An 18,428-nucleotide genomic window follows, 5' to 3' on the forward strand; every position below is an offset into this window, starting at 1 on the left:
ACTACAGTGGCCACGAGGTAATCACGATCAAAGCTTTCATCTTTTAGCTATTTCAATTTGATTAGACTTTGAAAAACATCCATGACATGCACGTGACAACAACTAAGTTACGTTTTAGAGGTCAGATCCTTACAACAAACTTCAAATTTAAATGTTCAGTAGCAGATATTGTCCTCTTTCGACTTTCTTTTTCGGGCTTCCCCTTAAGGCTTTAAAACGCGTCTGGTAGGAGAAGGTTTTCACACCGAATGTTTTGTTCTCCACCCCAACCAATGTAGGATATTACACCGACCCTTTTATTAGGTTATTGTTTACAGTTATATTAACTTAAGATCATAAACGGATTAAAACAAGTAATATTTAGACAGTATAATTCAATTAAAAAAAAAAAAAAAAGCCATATTTTTGCAAGTTAATAAAAGAAATTAATAATTTTAGGAAAAATAAATAATTACGAAAAAGGAAAATAATAATATCAATAAATACGCATCGGAGACAAAAGGAAACAGTTGACGGTGGAAGTTACAGCTGTTAGAAACCTAGAAAAAAAACCGTTGAATGGGATGACGTCATACTGCCACGTGGATGACAGCAAAACCGAAAAAATTATTAAAATATATTAAAGGGGGCGGCGCACGAAGTGGGACGGACGTAACGTGGAGTATTAAATGGAGTTTAGTGGGTGAGGTGGCGTCCGGAGAGATAGCTGTCAGGATTGGGATAGGGGTAATGGGAATTGCCAAACTCGTTTTATGTCTTTTTCTTTAGTACTCTTGTCGTGTTCTAGGAGACTAATCACGTTTAATTGTCTTAATTTTATTTAATTATGGACGAAATTATTGATATTATTAATTTAAAAAAATTTATATATATATATTTTTTTTAATTTTATTAATATTGTTGCTTAATAGTCTACAAAAATGAGTCAAAATTAAATTCTTATAATTAATTTATTAACATTATTAAATATAATTATTTACTTGTAATAAAATAATTTAGTATTTGAACCTAGGATTTGATTGGACATTTCCATTAAAATTGCCCACAAGTCCCTAGATTATGAAAAATTATTTAAATGCCACAAAAGCCCATAGAATAAAACAAAAACAAAAAGAATAAATTTTTGAATGTATAAGAACCTATTAGATACAAACACGAGCATATCTGCAAGATCCCACATTGGTTGGAGAGGGGAATGAAACATTCTTTATAAGGGTGTGGAAATCTTTCCCTAGCATACGCGTTTTAAAAACCCTCCGAGGAAGTTTGAAAGGAAAAGCTCAAAGAGAACAATATATGCTAGCGGTGGCTTGGGTCGTTACTAATGATATTAGAGCCAGACATCGATTGATGTGCCAACGAGGAGGCTGAGCCTCAAAGGGGGCTGAACATGAGGCAGTGTATNGGGGGGGGGGGGGGGGTGGATTGGGGGCTCTCACATCAATTGGAGAAGGGAACGAGTGCCACCGAGAACACTGACCCCAAAGAAGATATAGTCTTTTTTGGGCTTTCCCTCAAGATTTTTAATTGCGTGTGCTGCTAGGTAGAGACTTCCACATCTTTATAAATAATGCTTCGTTCCCCTCTTCAACCGATGTGAGAACGGACAATCCACCCTCTTCGAGACCTAGCATTTTCGCTGTCACTCATTCATCTCTCCAATCAATGTGGGATCTCATAGAAATAATCGAGGCCCTGTAAGTACTCACCTTGAACAGGGCAGAAAATCCTTGTTTACACCGTGAATGGAGAGAGTTTTGTCTCTGTTCGTAAACAAGAACAGGGATTGGAACAAGAATTATATTCCTCATCTTCATCTGCCTAAATTATTTATTTATTTATTATTATTATTATAGAAATAAGCTATTGAAGACTATGATATAATAATAGCATGGCCTACATTTTTAAGGAATAATATTTCACAAAAGCAAAATTAAAAAATAATGTCAAATAATATAATATAAAGAAAGGTAAAGAAATAAAAGTTGTATTTTTAATTTTAAAAAAATAGAGAAACTTTACGAAGGGATAAAGAAACTTTTTACTCAATAAACTTTTTACTCAATATATATATATATATATATATATATATATATATATATATATATATATATATATATATATTATAGTTGCACTTATTTATTTATTATTATTTAAAATTAATTTTTTATAGAAATTTTTACGAACATAGATCCGTGTTCGAGTCGTAACAAAAAAGATCTTTTAGGAGTTGAAACATATAAAGATCAGCTAGAATTATCGAGGTATTTATTTGCTGAACATTATTTAATAAAGGTTGTTTGGATTAAAAATTTAATAATCCGAATAATTGAGTTCGGTCTAAAAAAACTTTCTAACCCCCGAGTTTTCAATCCAAACAACTCGAATAATAGGTTAAAAAAGATTGTACATTGGGTTTATGTGCATCAACTTGGGCCAGCCCACTTACCAAAGCCCACCATCTAAGCTTTCATCTCTTTCCTTGTTTATTTTTAATTTCCTTATTTTTTTCTTTATTTCTTTTTAATTTCATTATTTTTAAGCCAAATCACGAGCAATCATGAGGATAAAATAATTAAGAAAAATTTAAAACAATTGAAAGTCATTATCTAGACCAGTAAGGTGTACATTTCTTTTCAGTGACTCAACTATAGGAATTTTATAGTTAAACGTGTTTTGCTTAGAATAATTGTATGTTGGGTGAGCTCTTGAAAATTTTTCTAAAATGCATAAATATCATGGAAGGGCTCATGTTGGCCTGTGGGGATATACTTCACTCTTAGACGTGAAGAGTAAGTAATGTGACCATGTCACAGTGGATACAGGAGAATGTCAAGTGTCCTTAGAAACAAGGAGTAGCTAACGTGACTATGTCGCCCTAGATACAGGGTCCTGTTCGTGGATTGTTACGAGGGGAATGATGGAGTTATCATGTGCAGAATCCAGATTCCAAAACTTGAGCGTGAATAAGTTAGAAATTTGAATTCTTCACTATTTTTATTAAATTTGTTAAAAAAATCGATATAAAAGAAATTAAGATTCACGTCATAAGTTGATACGAAACTTATGGATATACCATACAAAATGAGGAAGAAATTGTAAACCATAATTTTGAGCTTAAAAAAAAATGTAGAAGAGAATAGAGGCACCACCGGAAGAAAGGGGAAGGAAAGGATCATAGTCTTTCAATGAACATGAAAGCGACTTCTTAGAGGGTAGGCTTTGCGTGATCCTATTGCATCGCTATTTTGTGATTTTTTTTTCTTTTTTTAATTATATATTCATCATCATATATTGTTTTATAATAATTAATAAAGTGAAATAAAAATTTATTAAATGTATAACAAAACTAGAAATATTCATCGAATTCGTGTAGATTCACTCCGAACAGAGTGGAAAATCACCGTTCATGGGGGTATGGGAGAGGGAGAGTTTTCTGCTTGTTGACTAAATGAGGATAATTATATTTCTTGTCCCTTAGATCCGCCCCAATTATTTATTTCTTATTACTATTATTATTATAAATTGTTAGAAGATTATTAAAATTCTATATTAAAATATTAAAATTGATTTTTTTTATTTATTTTAGAAATTAGGTTACATAAGTACTGGGATTAGTCCCAATGGGTTAAATGGACATCTCTATATAATTATTGTGGTTTAGAATAAATTAAAAAACAACAAAAAAACAGAGACATTTCGGAAAACTCGATTCTCGAAATTAAAAATAGGTGACAGTAATAGAAATGAGAAGAGTTTACTCGTACCTGTAACAGCCCAAACTCATCTCTAGTAGATAGTGTCCGTTTTTCTGGTTATGAATCATCGTCAACTTGGAGACCGTCTGGTAGAGAGAGGTTTCCACACCTTTAACCCAAAAGTTGTATTCATGCAGCAACAAAAAGAAAATAAAGTTACCATTAACCCTTCATTTTCTCAACTAAATAATTCTTACTTTTTGTTCTAAGGAAGGGAAGTTGAGTATTTTAGGGGTTTTTGTTCTCTCTCTTTCCCACATGTATAGCACATGCACAAGGACAAGGGGTATATGAGAAAGACAAAGGCGAGTTAGAGGTATAAAATGGTGGGTGAAGTGAGGCCTTTTGGGATCACAATTTGACCTTAAAGCTCTACCTTTGGTATTTGTAGTGATGGGAAGGCAGCCTTGCTGTGACAAACTTGGTGTCAAGAAGGGCCCATGGACTGCTGAAGAAGACAACAAGCTCTTCACCTTCATTCTCTCCTATGGCCCTTGCTGCTGGAGGGCTGTCCCCAAGCTTGCTGGCCTCCGTCGCTGCGGCAAGAGCTGTCGTCTCCGATGGACCAACTACCTCCGACCCGACTTGAAGCGCGGTCTCCTCGATGAAGCTGAAGAACAATTAGTCATCGACCTGCATGCTCACCTTGGCAACAGGTAGCTCAACAATAACTCACACCATGAGTATCATTTTTTGCTTGATCATGAATAATTTTCTGTCTCAGATGGTCAAAGATTGCGGCGGGATTACCGGGAAGAACAGACAACGAGATCAAGAATTATTGGAACACCCACATCAAGAAGAAGCTCATCAAGATGGGGATAGATCCTGTTACACACCAGCCTTTGCAGAAGCCACAGACAGAGAGCAGCAGCCAAGGAAGCTCCACTGATTCCTCCTCAGCCGCCATATCTCCATTATCAGAACCTAATTTCCCTGCAAAAGATCAGCCATTAACAAGCCAAATTTGGATGGAGGCTCTTCAAGATGCTTCATGGTCCAATTTCTCAACATGGGGCACTGAATCCTACACTGATTTTGGACCACATTCCTCAGAGGATAGCTTGAATCAGTTGCTGGATTACTACAAGGACCTTGGAGACAAGGATTGTGAGTTGGGTTCTTCTGGGAATTTTAACAAACAGTTGGCGGGCATGGGAGAAAAAGACTGAAAAACACCCCAGCGATTCAGTTCATTCTCATCCTACTCTAATTTCTAGCTTCTATTTTGGAATTGAACATGAAATCAAACTCTACAGAAAGATGCGAAACTTTACAAGAACATTGTTGCTAAGAAAATGTTTGCGCAGAAAGATATGAGATTCAGAAATGAAAATGCGATCAAAAGATCCTTCAATGAAATAAACAACGCAAAGAAATGGAAATTGAGTACCAAATTTTGTGGTTCGTAATACCATTTCCCCTCCGCATATCCCATCGACAAGTAGATGAATAGCCATGGCTACAACTACGACATGGTTTAGGCTCCCATTGGAAGCAGCGACGACGGAGGATAAATATACCAAATGACCCCAATCCTTAATATTCTATACCCTAAACCCTTTCGTATTTTTAGCTTGTGTGTTCTTAAACTTTTAATTAGATATCCATGTTGGTCTGAACACAAATGGGTAACACGGTCATGTCGTAGAGGTGTAGAGGAATGTCGGGATCATCAAGTACTGAATTTTTATTTGAATCATGGACATATTCGTTGCCAGCCCGAACGGGCAAAATGTAAGACCCTCTTAGCCAAGATGTGTAAAAGTCAATAATAGCCTTGGGAATTACATCAACCTAAGGGCAAAATAGGTAATAAGACATGAAGATGTTGGTTGACTTTGTAAGGGTATATTGTTTTTGTGTGCATGGTAGGAAGATTGGACACACCAAAGATAGTTGTTGGGGGAACATTAACTCAATGTTTTGGCCTATTTTAAAACACATAACCTAGCTTGTCTATAAGATCGAGAAGAGTTTCGAGTCTTTTGTAGAGTGATTTGCGAGTCCCTTTTTTAGATAGAACAGTGAAAAAAATAATTATTGAGTGACGGTAAAGGTTTGTATTTTTTCCCTAAAATTTTCAAATTTTCTTAAAACCTGTACTGGTAGTCGAGAATTTGGTGTAGTCCTAAAAAAACTTAACAAAATGTTGAATAAATAGTCTACGAGGGTTATTTAACTCTAAAAATTATTTTTTTTAGAAAGTAAATACAAGTTTAATCTTGATAGAAATTGGTTAAGTTTTGATAAGTTTGGAGAAATAACTTAAATGCCACCCATATAAAGCCATATTTTAAGGTATAAGACAAATTTCAACCGAAAGCGGATTATCAGGGAAAATGCTAGTAATGTGACTTCATTCGTAAAGCCGAATATATACATTGCATGTATGTGTGTAATGCCTTAGGTTCAGAATTCGGATTCAGAGTCTCGACATTTCGTTGCATCCCGTGTAACATGCCTATATTAGCTACTTATTTTGAACGGGATCCAAAAATGAATGACTAACCTTAACCAACACAAATTCTTATAATATATTTTGTTTTTACTTAGAACGAAAAAAAAAAAAATGCTAAAAGAACTCGTGCTAGTTTGTAGAGATAGTCCTCCTTGAATTATATGATGATTTTTTGTTCCTAAATATTTTAATACTCATTTGCAAAATTTAAATTTAATTTAATGCAAATTGATGACTATATTTTATCAATGTTAGTGAATGAAGTGTCATGAGAATATTTCGATAAAATAAAAATGAAATGACCAAAATGGACAAAAGTTGAAAGTATAAACATAAAAATGGATATTTTAAAATTATAGGGATAAAATTGAACTAAAATCGAAAGTAGTATGAACGGTCTTAAAAAGGTTACAGAAGCCGACACAATTGTGAGATTGGACGATTTGTCTATCATACCATTTATGGATTTACGTTAGCGAGTGGATGCAGGCATGTCTAGCGGTTATGGTGAAGATAAGATAGACATGTTTTTAAGGAGTCGTTTGGTATTTCTCGTTTTTAAGAAACTTAAGCGTTCCTATTTTTTGTTTTTTTGTTCTACTTTTTCCAAAAACATAAATAAAAGTATTACTTAAAGTTTTTGAATATTTAATTTTAAAATTTTAATTTCATATAAATGTTACCATTTTAATTTAAAATTTCAGAAAACAAGAGACAGGTGATTACCAAAATGTTTTTTTTTTCTTCCTTTCAAAAAAGTGAAAGAATAAAAAACAATGGCTAAATACCTTCCATGTTAGAATAGCCTCAATTGCTTTGTTACCTATTCCGAAAGTAACGGTAGCAGATTTTTAGTACATCATATTCATACATTTACGGTTCATATAATGATATTATTACTCTTGAAAGATGTTTTCAGTACATCGCATTTGATACCAAATAAAGCAAATATTGGTTTTCATTCTCCACATATGAATCGGAGGGCAGGTAAGGTAGGGTATATGTGAGATCCCATATTGGTTGACGAAGGAAACAAAACATTCTTTGGTGTGAAAAACTCTCCCTAGTAGATGCGTTTTAAAACCTTGAAGCTAACAGTGTATGTAACGGGCCAAAGCGGACAATATCTGTTAGCGATGAGTTTAGGCTATTAGAAATGATATTAGAGCTAGACATCGGGCGGTGTGCCAGCGAGNGGGGGGGGGGGGGGTGGATTATGAAATCCCACGTCGATTGGAGAGGGAATAAAACATTCCTTATAAGAGTAGAAACTTTTCCCTAGCAAACACATTTCAAAACTATGAAACTGATGAAGGCTAAAGCAGACAATATCGAAGTTGGTATCACCCAGCATATGATAAAATATGCCATGAATGAATGTAAACGGTAGAACTTCTCATGCATTACCTATACACTTATCCACAATTCCAGAAACTGATTATCAACAGTCCATTGAACAATATCCTTCAAACAAACAGCATATTGAGAAAATGCAGCATTTTCAAAGTCTTAAAGGGTTCAGAAAACTCTGTACAGAGTTGAATTTTAGTACTTTACAGAACATATTCAGAGATCCACATGAGTCATGAAAATACATCTCCCTAATTTACACTAGAACATATATTTACACAATTCTGAGAATGAACTATTACTATGCTTTTAATGTACATATTACCTGACAGTAATAATACAAGAGGGTTAAATACCTCACTAGAGCTGCGCTAAGCAATAAAACAAAACAAGCTTAAAAGTGATGCCAAGTTTTCATTCTTACCAGTTGTTTGGAAGCAAAGGATGATGAAGCAGCCAAACTTGGTGTGAATTAGCTTCAAGGAATGGATGGCTTGGATACATCTGGTGAGTTTTGACTGCTCTTCACAACCAAGTCATAATTGATGGAAGCCAATTGTGATAAATTCTGCAGAAGAATGAAGTTTCTGCATCATAATTTGATGTCACTTTTGTTAGGAATCACGCCTCTCCACAATGGTATGATATTGTCCACTTTAAGCATAAGCTATCATGGCTTTGCTTTGGGCTTCCCCAAAAGGCCTCATGCCAATGGAGATAGTATTTATTCCTCACTTATACCTATGATCTTCCACTAAATTAACCAATGTGGGACTCACTCCCAATGATCCTCAACAATCCTCCCTTCGAACAAAGTACACTATAAACCTCCCCTAGCTTATGGAGCTCTCGAATAGCCTCCCCTTAATCGAGGCTCGGCTCCTTTCTCTGGAGCCCTTGAACAAACTNGATCCTCAACAATCCTCCCTTCGAACAAAGTACACTATAAACCTCCCCTAGCTTATGGAGCTCTCGAATAGCCTCCCCTTAATCGAGGCTCGGCTCCTTTCTCTGGAGCCCTTGAACAAACTACACCATTTGTTTGACACTTTAATCACTTTTGACTACACCTTCGAGGCTCACAATTCTTTGTTCGATATTTGAGGATTCTATTAACATGGTTAAGTTTAGGGCATGGCTCTGATACCATGTTAAGAATCACGACTCTCCACAATGGTATGATATTGTCTACTTTGAGCATAAGTTCTCATAACTTTACTTTGGGCTTCCCCAAAAGGCCTCGTACCAATGGAGATAGTATTCCTCGCTTATAAACCCATGATCTTCCACTAAATTCCACTAAATTAACCAACGTGGGACTCACTCCCAATAATCCTCAACAACTTTCAACCCAAGAGAATGGATGTCTATAATGATAGAAAATAAAATTTGTACAGAACTTATAATTTCTGAGAAATCATTTGGATTCATTTAATTATTATTCTCTGCTGTTTATGTACCTTAAAGAAGTCCATTTCCAACATTAGTGAGAATGTTGGATTCTTTAGAAACCACAATTATTCTCTTCACCTCTTTGAGTGAAATATACCATGCAAATATCTTCGATGGAAAAAGAAAAAAAATTCTAGGCCTAGCACGCCTTACCTTGAAAGAGAAATTGCTGAACGAATACTTCACAGAAAGGGCTGATGATGTACCGAAGTCAGCCAAACTGCCACATTCGTCTCCCTGTATCAATGACATCAAAACAATCAAACTGGAGGATATAACAATCTCAAAGACATAATGGATTTATATTGATTTCAACAATTAAACTGGGGGAGAGGAGTATGATTAAGAGATTCATACCACCATGTATGGTGTGCATCTTTTGATTCTTAAATGTTGTTCCAGGGGTTTCAATATGAGTATCATTAGTTAAATATGACAACCGTGATACTTGGTTGCCACCAAACAAAGATGTGGATTTCTTTCTTAGATCGGGAGATCTTCTTGGTGATAGATAGCCTAAACCTTACCATTAGTAATATGCTTTATTGACATTGTGGCAATTCTTATTGAGGATTCTTCCAATTAATAAATACCAGATATAGGGTAACAGAGATGATTCAGTTTATCAAAAGCATATGTCCAAGACAGGCAAACTAGCTTACATCTTCATCTTGTTGGTTACTAAGTGAACTACTGCTGCAAGTATCTGTCAAATCACGATCATCAAAGTCACTTCCACAGTTAAAATCCTCATCTTCTGGATTCCATACATAACGGCTCATGAAATAACTTGTATCCTGTGGCTCTGCTGATGGTATAAACATGGCCTGTAAAAAAAAAATACAAACATCCTTTAGGGTTCATAAATTTGTAAAGAATTAGGTCAACCAATTCTTTCGTGCAACAATGATGAATACCTTCTGCCTTGCAAGTGTATCCCAGTTAATATCTTTGAAGAAAAGATGCCGCTTGACCTGACAGAAGAAAACAGTTCCAATCTTTCGTTTCATTTAATAAATCATAATTACCTAGCAAAACTACTGTTTTTTGCATGGAATTATATAATTACCTCTCCGGCTCCGGTAGCTCCCAGTCTTTGAACAGAATTTTCAGTCAGCAATCTGAAACATAGTGCATTGGCGTTCATGGATAACATAATACTTATAAAACAATTCTTTCGCACTTTTAGTTGGAAAGAAACCAAAGAATTTTCTATATAATTTTCAATTCATCAAGATCAAAACTTCTCATTAGTATTCCTTATCTAAATTTTTCTATGAGTATTCTCGTAATAGTATTTGTAATGATTGGGAGGCTTTTTGTTAAGGTCTATCTTTAGTTTCCCTCTTTCTTTTTTCATTTCATCTTTATTAGTCTACACTTAGTAGACTTTGAATTCTTGTACTCTCTATTAGCTTTTCATACATTAATGAAAAGTTTGGTTTCTGGTTTAAAAAAAAAAGAAGATAAAATCAAACAACCATTTGAGGCAGCAAATAAACTGAAAACTGTAAATTTTGATATGCTGTTATTACAGAAAAGGTTTCAATGAATCTTACTTGTCAATCAAATCATGGGCTTCATAACTCATCTCGTCTGGTATCTTGGGCCATGGTATGTCTCTATTAATGATATTATCAAAAATTTGCTGCAATAAAATAATAACTCCTTTGGTCAATCACAATGTTGGGCAGTTAACAAATGTAATACCAAGAAACAAGAGCTACAAAGCTCTGTATTAAATTTTCAAATCCCAATCACACCAAACAGATACGCTATCAAATAGAGCGCGTAATATTGTGTGTTATTTCTACTTATTTTAGAAGCATTGATTTAGGTACGCAAAAATTGACTCTCTTTTTAAGAACTGTCATGCAATCATCATATCAAATAGACCTTCCGGGAAAGAAAAAAAAATAACGAAGTCCAGAAGGAACTTTTTCAGCACAAACACGATAACAATGGATTTATACAAGAATATAAGGGGAAAGATGTTAATTGCTCGACTGTTTAAGATCAGCACCTTCACAATGTAAAGCCGTTGGATGCGACCATTGGTATGTTTAACCAAGCTGGTCCATGATGCTAAGATTTAGCCGTTGGAGTTAGGTGGTTGGTTAGGCTTCATTTAGCTGCTTTATTATATAAATATTCATGGTTTAGGTTGTATGCATTCATTCCTAATTACATTTAGCTTAGAAGAAAAATTACGCATTCAAAGAAATACGATCAGCCTTGTACACTGCATGTTAAGAATTCTAGTAGCAGATTCAACCTGTGGACTTTCTGCATTGAACGGCGGTAATCCTACAAGCATCTCGAAAAGGATTACACCAACAGACCACCAATCAGCAGTTACACCTGCAAGAAACAAGTAGACAAAAATAATATGATAAGGCTTCATTGAGAATAATTCAAGTTCTTGTACGCAGGATACTACGCCTATTGGTTACAAACCGTGTCCCATGCCTAGAAGTATCTCAGGGGCCAAATAGTCTGGAGTACCAACTACTGAATGCTTTTGTCTGTGTTCTCTTTTTGACAAAGATTGAGATGTTGGACCATTGTCTCCAAGTGAAGCAGTTCCATTGATTGATGGACCTGTGAAATCATCTGTACTATCGATAAGACCAATCTTGGAGAGCCCAAAATCTGTTAACTGTAACAAAAAGAAGAGGTTTCTAAGAAATGACAAGCAAAAACAACTTCAACGTTTCTCAAGAAGTTCAAAACGAACTAAAAGAACATTATAAAAATGAGTGTACATGGATTCCACTTCCTATTAAAGAATCCAACAGTTTCTTCCTATAGCAGTCGTGTTCTTACTGCACTAGCCGTATAGTAATAATATCCCTTTTTTTAGTTATTTTCATTGTTCATCTATAGGAGGTTGCTGATCTTTCTCGTTCCTTCATAATCTACAAAATCTAACTCTACCAAAAAGTTATATCATGTTGCAAGTCTAAATTAAAACATGATATAACCCCACATTCATATAAACAACCACTGCCTTATTCTTAAAAGATTCCTGGCAACTTAATTGAAGAATGTAATCAGAAGCTTTTGCAGCAGCCACAAGCTAGATTGCAACTGAAAAACAGAGTTGAAGGATTGCAATTCTCCACGCCTTTTTTATTTCAACAAAACGCACTACTTTTAAAGGACAAATCTAGTAGAATCTTCTAAGCAAGGTATCTATTACTATCCTAAGGACCAAATGCCCGAGCGAAATGACGTTTGTAGCCTCATCTTTGAAATGGCTTTACTGAGAGAGCTATTGGGAGGTTTTTCCTTATTCAAATGGAAGTTAATATAGGTTCTAGAGGAAACTGATCAGAACAAATGGATGAAATGAAGAAAACGAGATAAATCAGCCACTATTAAAGATTTAAAAACTCTCCCCAACTAACTAACAAAGCATTCCTACCAATTTTACACCTGCTTAATATATAGTCCCTATTGAAGGCCGATCAGAGACCTACCAAGAAAAATTTAGAATAAATCAGCCACTTCGATCTTCTCCAAGTTGGACAGTTTCCTTCAAGGTTCCAGCCCATGTTATTAGAATCCTTACAATCTGCATAAAAGCTCCTAAGAAAGTGCCACAAGGATCAGTCTAGGGAATTTTCTAGAATTTTTGTAAGACCTGATAGAAACCTATCCAACCTTTTCCATTACGCACCTGCCTAAAATCCCCAAATAACTTCTCAATAGAATACGTGATAAAGCTTTTCCTTCCAATGACAAAGAATACCTCCTAAAATTTGAACAACCTCGTATTTAAAATTTTGTAGAGGATAGTTTTAAGCTATGACATAAACAGAATTATTGCCTAAGATTCAACTTCGTAACATAAGAATTTAACTGCTGCTAGTTCTTGACACTCTTGCCATAAAAACTAACAGCAGGGACATAATGAATGTACTTTAACAACTTTGTTTCACAACGAATATTTCCACAAATCTATGGGATTGCCAAAAATTACAAAATATTGAGAAATAAATGAAAACTGAAGCCCACACCTTAATGTGACCATCTTGACCAATCAATAAGTTATCTGGCTTTAAGTCTCTGTGAATCACATTTAAGGAGTGCAAATATTCCAAAGCAAGAACCTGAAAAGTATCAAGACATGCATTAACGAGTCAGTTTTTCGATGATGATGATAATCATAGTAATAGTACTAGTATAGAAAAAGGAAATGGAAAAGAAAAGGTAACATCATTTTCTTACAATTTCAGCGATATAAATTCGAGCCATATCTTCATCTAAGCACCCTAGGTTTCTCAGTAAGGAATAAATATCGCCACCATTTAAGTATTCCATGACCAGATACAAATTTTCCCTACATGTGAAAGAGTAGAAAAAGCGGACCTGTTCATAACCACATTTACAAAAATGAGAAATTAACACATACAATGCTTCCTTAGAGGGAAATAAATTATTGAAACAACTAACCACAAAAGGGTTGCGAACTGAGATAAGGATATTACGTTCAGCCAAAATACTTTCAACAGCATTCTTGCGAATCATATCAGCCTTCTTTAAAACCTGAAGTATCATACAAACGGACTATTTACTTTAAAGTACAACAAAGATAATCTCCTCCATTCAAACTTAGAACACGCAGACGGCATACTAAGAAAAAGATCAAATTTTAAGTTTAATAATACAAATTATTCCCCCATTGACTTTGGACTGCATATCTACTTGGTTCAATATCATTTTAACATGTGCAAAGAGATAAAAGAAAACAAAAGATAAATAATTATATATATGCTATCATGTCAGACATATAACCTAACATCACTATAAATGCCTTAGAAACCGAAAAGGGTGACAACATAGATAGATTTCATTAGTGACAAGTATAGAATCCACTCTTAAAAAATAAGTTTTTTTTTTTCGGTAAGTAACATAAAAAATATATATAACAGGTTTTAGACTCAAATAATTCATTTAACAAGTTGATAACTAGAAACAATTATAAGTAGGCACAAAAAGTATGTAGACAAAATGATCGTTACTCTTTAAGTTTACAGTATACAATTTTTTAAGATATAAAATAATGTGAGCATACTTTATTTTTAAATTGTTGCATATAAAATGCAAGTGAAACCACGATAATTAAAAATTAAAATTGTGAGCAGTTTTAAATTAAAAAACATCAGAAAAGCATTTTTTTTAAAATGACTACGAAAAACAATTTTCATTAGCACACGTAACCAGACAACTCAAACTTTACCCATAATGAGCTTAGTTTGGCATAGCATGAAAACCAGTATAACACTGATATCAGCATGTATTTCATCATGTTAGTTATATTGATGTCATATTTATTATGAAGCTTCTGGAGGAAGTTGTGATGAATAGTTTATAGGGAAAGTAGATGAGTAGTTGCTTCTAGAGGGGTGTAAATTCCATTCTTCATGTGTCATCCATCTCACCGTTATTGGAACACTAACCTTTATTGCAAACAAGTCTCCAGTTGCTCGTTTTCTGGCAAGGAAAACTCGACCATATGCACCTCTACTAATTGGTTTAATTATTTCAAAATCTTCAATTGATGTTCGATCTTTTGAACATGTGTTAACAGGACTTGCACGTAAACTACGAACAGCATCATCTTCCACTGAACTCTCTTCATCGACGATTCCATTTGAAGAGTCTACTTTATCATCTTCTATTTGCCCACAAAGTTGTACATATTTTTCCCTGTAAATGCAGAAATATCAGGATGTAACCATAGAAATAGATGTGAGTAATATCAATTACTGGAGGAAAAAAGAAGGATGCAGAGTATGTCATACTAATGCAAGAATAAAATAAAAATGTAGCATGCTGACAGAGTTTTATCTTTCCACAAAATAATATATTGTACAGCAATTGAATTGTGAAACAAGCCAGTCGACTCACTGCAAGAGCTTCTCTATGCGCCTTCCAAAAGTCTCCACGACAAGAGCATCCACCTTCCTATCCTGGATTGCATATTTAAGGTCTTCTAATCGATCAAGCATAGACTCCAATGCACCATAGCCAGAGTTGTTAACGTTTGCAATGGAACGAACAATATCCAATAATTTGTAAATCTGTTATTCCACATACATGTTATTTGAGACATTTAACATGAATGAGTTCTTGGAAAATTCTTTTTACAAACTAAGAAAGACTAGAAGTACTTATTCATATTTTATGCAAATCCCAAAATAATACCTTCAAAGCTCAACAGAATCAAAGGACAAATAGGATGTTGCCATGATATATGGAAAACACTACCTGCTGATAATTTTCAAGTTCAGATATTGTTCTTCGCCCATGCAACGCCAACTCAATCTGGCTGGATCTGGGTGTTAAAAGAGGTGATCTTGGTGTTAGAGTTCCAGCTGACATTGATTTTGTACTGTGTTCTGGTGTGAAATTAAATGGTCGATTGTATGATGGATCAGGAAAAGTATCCTGACTTTCCATACAAAAAGAGTTGCCAGTAACAGGGAGGGAATCAAGCAAATCCTCTGAGTTTTGACAATACAAATTGATTCCTTTAGATGATAACTCAAAAAAATCTTCTTGCATACTTGATGTAGAAACCTTAACAGTATCAAAATTTCCACAGGAAACATTGCTACTTCTCGGTGTACTTTTAGGCGTCCAAGACTCTAGTATTTTTTCAAGAGCTGTAGCAACCCGTGCAAGGCGCTCGTTCACAGTTAAACCTTTCAAATCACACCTATCGGCAATCGTACATATTCGAGAATGCTCCTCAACATGAATGGTAGGAATTTCAACCTCACAAATCCGACAAATCATCAGATTCTCAAAAGTAGCATTTTGATAACCCCATATTCCCCAAGATAATTTTTGTTCTTTAGGAGGAGCTTCAGAATGCGCAATAGGAATAGATGGGGTATCTAATTGATTGATGCTCCCAGTCTTAGCTTCATGTACATGCAACATTTCAAGTTTATCCTTAGAAGGTGTTCCAGTAGAGTCAGAGTCTTTCCGGTTCTTGGCAACTGCTGATGGTAGCTTTTTCCAGGATGACATCCTATATGTGCTTGTAGATGAGTCAATACTTATCGCAGAGTCCAGATCAACATTTCCAGCACTACTACTAAAACTTGGACCTGAATGGTGCTTCACCATGCGACTGGCTTGATCCTTCCCAACCAACTTCAGCTGCTGCTCAATATCTTCTTTCGTAGTCAATGGATCGCCAACGTCGAGTTGTTCGAGCTTCCTAATTTTCTCTGGATAAATTCCTGGATCATTAAGTTGATGAAGACCCAAAATGTGCTCATTTTCATAACCACTTTCCTTTCTAAACTGAATAAGCCTAGTACATCGTGTCAAGATGAAAAGAAGGCGGGTATGGGCTTGCTTAAGAACCCCTAATGGCAGCTCCTGCCGCCGGTCGTCTAGATTTTGGACAATCCCTTCACCTTTCGCCCAAAAATCAGTAGGTGACATTGTTGCACATTTCCGAGCAACCACCAATAGGTCCTCCAAACCTTCTCTTATTTCAGGCAGAGACCGGTCTGTCTTTTCAAGTGTATCCACCAGATCTCCAGCAAAAATGCCCAGTTCGTAATTAACATCATCTTTCAATCTGTCAAATTTGGCTCTGATAGCCACCATGATCTCCTGAAAATTAAAGCAAGCAACAGGTAGCTTCGTTCAACATAGCTGGAGAGAAAGAGAACAGCCATTACCACAAAGGTGAAATAGAAGGAAGAACATACTTCCAGATATCCAAAGGCCCGAGGCTTCCAAACTGGAAAAGGGCGAACTCCCTTGGAATTAAGCTCGTGAGAGAAGCTTTTGATATCCAGAGTTCTCTTCTTTTTTCCACTAGTAACACGCAGTATGGCACGGAATCGTGGAGACTGAATTTCCTTTCCAAACGCTACATGATTAACCTAATCAAGAACAGCCATCGATGAACTACATTACGTAACCAATCTACTCCATCAGTGGTACGGATTTTACAACGCACAAACTCAGATACAGATACAACTAGAGGTAGAAGAAAAGCAAGTGTAAATCATTACCTCAAAATCATGATTCAGAGCTGTTGGATATCTAAACGATTTCGATTGACTCCACAGAACTTTTTTCCCTAACGAAACACGAATAAATTTTACAAAACAATAACAATCCTCACACTTACATAACCACGCACCAAAACAGAGCCAAGAGAAAAACAAAAGAAAACACATGCATCAGACATTCTACATACCATGATCAGTGGAGGAATGTTTTGGCTCGGACTCGATCCCAGCGGTGGCATTAGTCCTGGAAGTTTCTCCCAAATCGGAGGGCATGCCAGCGGCCAAGGTCCGTTGCGGCAAAGGACCAGACCGCGTCCGAATGTGGTTCAAACCGAGAGAGGAGGCCATAATGATGGAGGAATCGTCAGGTTCATAAGGAAAATCCTCGTCAAGGTCATATTCTTCATCGGAATCGGAGTCTCCGGCATTGGATATGGAATCGCGGAGAAGAGGAATGGCGGGGATCTTGCGGAGCTTGGCGACAGAGGAGGATGAATCATGATCGGAAGGAGGTGGTTCGGACATAGAGAAGAGGTGGCCGGAGAGAAGGAGTTTTTCCGGTGACGGTTTGTTGAAGATTGAGGAATTGTGGCATTGGGAGAGGAGAGCTGTTGACTGAGAGAGAGGAATTTTCGCGGGAAGAAGAAGCCGTAAGATTAAGACACGTGGAAGAGGACGAATCAACTCCGTTAAGATCTTGTGTTGCTTTTTTTAATGCCTTTTCAGTTTTAAAATATGCTTCCCGCTAAGTGACGGATTGATCGTTGCCGGCTTCACCCGCTTATTCAAATTTCAGCTACAAAATTAAATCAATAAAATACATTTATTCTTAAATTTAGTGAAAAATAATTATAAAAAAAATTAAAATAACTCGAATTTTCAAAAAAGTAATTAAAAAATATCGTTAAATAATAAATATTCTTTAATTTTTTAAAAAATCAAAAATACTTTTATATGAGTTTATTATTAAAACTTTTAAAAATTTAAGCGTAAGGTTTACGAATATTTTTATTAATTTAGATTTTTTATTATTTAAAAAAATTATAAATAATCCGATCAGAGTCTGCAACCATAGGGTCCCATCCATCCGCACTAAAAATCTCAACGTTTACTATACAATAATATATTCGAACTTCTTATAGTTGTTGTATTCACCTCTTTATTCAAATTTCAGCCGCTAAATTAAATAAATAAAATATCCCTAAAATTTCAATAATATATTTATCTTTAATTTTAATTAAAAAAATTAATTTTTTTATATATATTACACAACGTTTTAAAAAAATTTAAAATATTTTTATCGTTAATATCAATGAAATTTTATAAGTAATAATTATTATTAAAACTTTTGAAAGTTTA

The 18,428-nt window shown here is 35.1% G+C and overlaps 2 protein-coding genes across 2 annotated transcripts; one reads left to right on the forward strand and one right to left on the reverse strand.

Moving 5' to 3' along the window:
- Nucleotides 1-3,901: 3,901 nt before the first annotated feature.
- Nucleotides 3,902-5,133, forward strand: LOC111808952 (protein ODORANT1-like). Its single transcript, XM_023695205.1, has 2 exons — nucleotides 3,902-4,414; nucleotides 4,483-5,133. Exons 1-2 carry the CDS (start codon nucleotides 4,152-4,154, stop codon nucleotides 4,928-4,930), a joined length of 711 nt encoding a protein of 236 aa, XP_023550973.1. The 5' UTR covers nucleotides 3,902-4,151; the 3' UTR covers nucleotides 4,931-5,133.
- A 2,677-nt stretch (nucleotides 5,134-7,810) lies between these two features.
- On the reverse strand, nucleotides 7,811-17,594 carry LOC111809256 (probable serine/threonine protein kinase IRE). The gene is made up of 17 exons (XM_023695681.1): nucleotides 17,258-17,594; nucleotides 17,070-17,137; nucleotides 16,761-16,937; nucleotides 15,298-16,662; nucleotides 14,938-15,110; nucleotides 14,487-14,736; nucleotides 13,480-13,572; nucleotides 13,255-13,395; nucleotides 13,044-13,136; nucleotides 11,479-11,680; nucleotides 11,297-11,382; nucleotides 10,581-10,669; nucleotides 10,091-10,142; nucleotides 9,939-9,995; nucleotides 9,684-9,848; nucleotides 9,175-9,258; nucleotides 7,811-8,137 (listed from the first exon to the last, which is right to left on the reverse strand). The coding sequence occupies exons 1-17, from the start codon at nucleotides 17,592-17,594 to the stop codon at nucleotides 8,048-8,050; spliced, it is 3,522 nt and encodes a 1,173-aa protein (XP_023551449.1). The 3' UTR covers nucleotides 7,811-8,047.
- Between the last annotated feature and the right edge of the window lie 834 nt (nucleotides 17,595-18,428).

Source organism: Cucurbita pepo, chromosome LG13 (assembly GCF_002806865.2).
Source record: "Cucurbita pepo subsp. pepo cultivar mu-cu-16 chromosome LG13, ASM280686v2, whole genome shotgun sequence".
Classification (NCBI taxonomy): domain Eukaryota; kingdom Viridiplantae; phylum Streptophyta; class Magnoliopsida; order Cucurbitales; family Cucurbitaceae; genus Cucurbita; species Cucurbita pepo.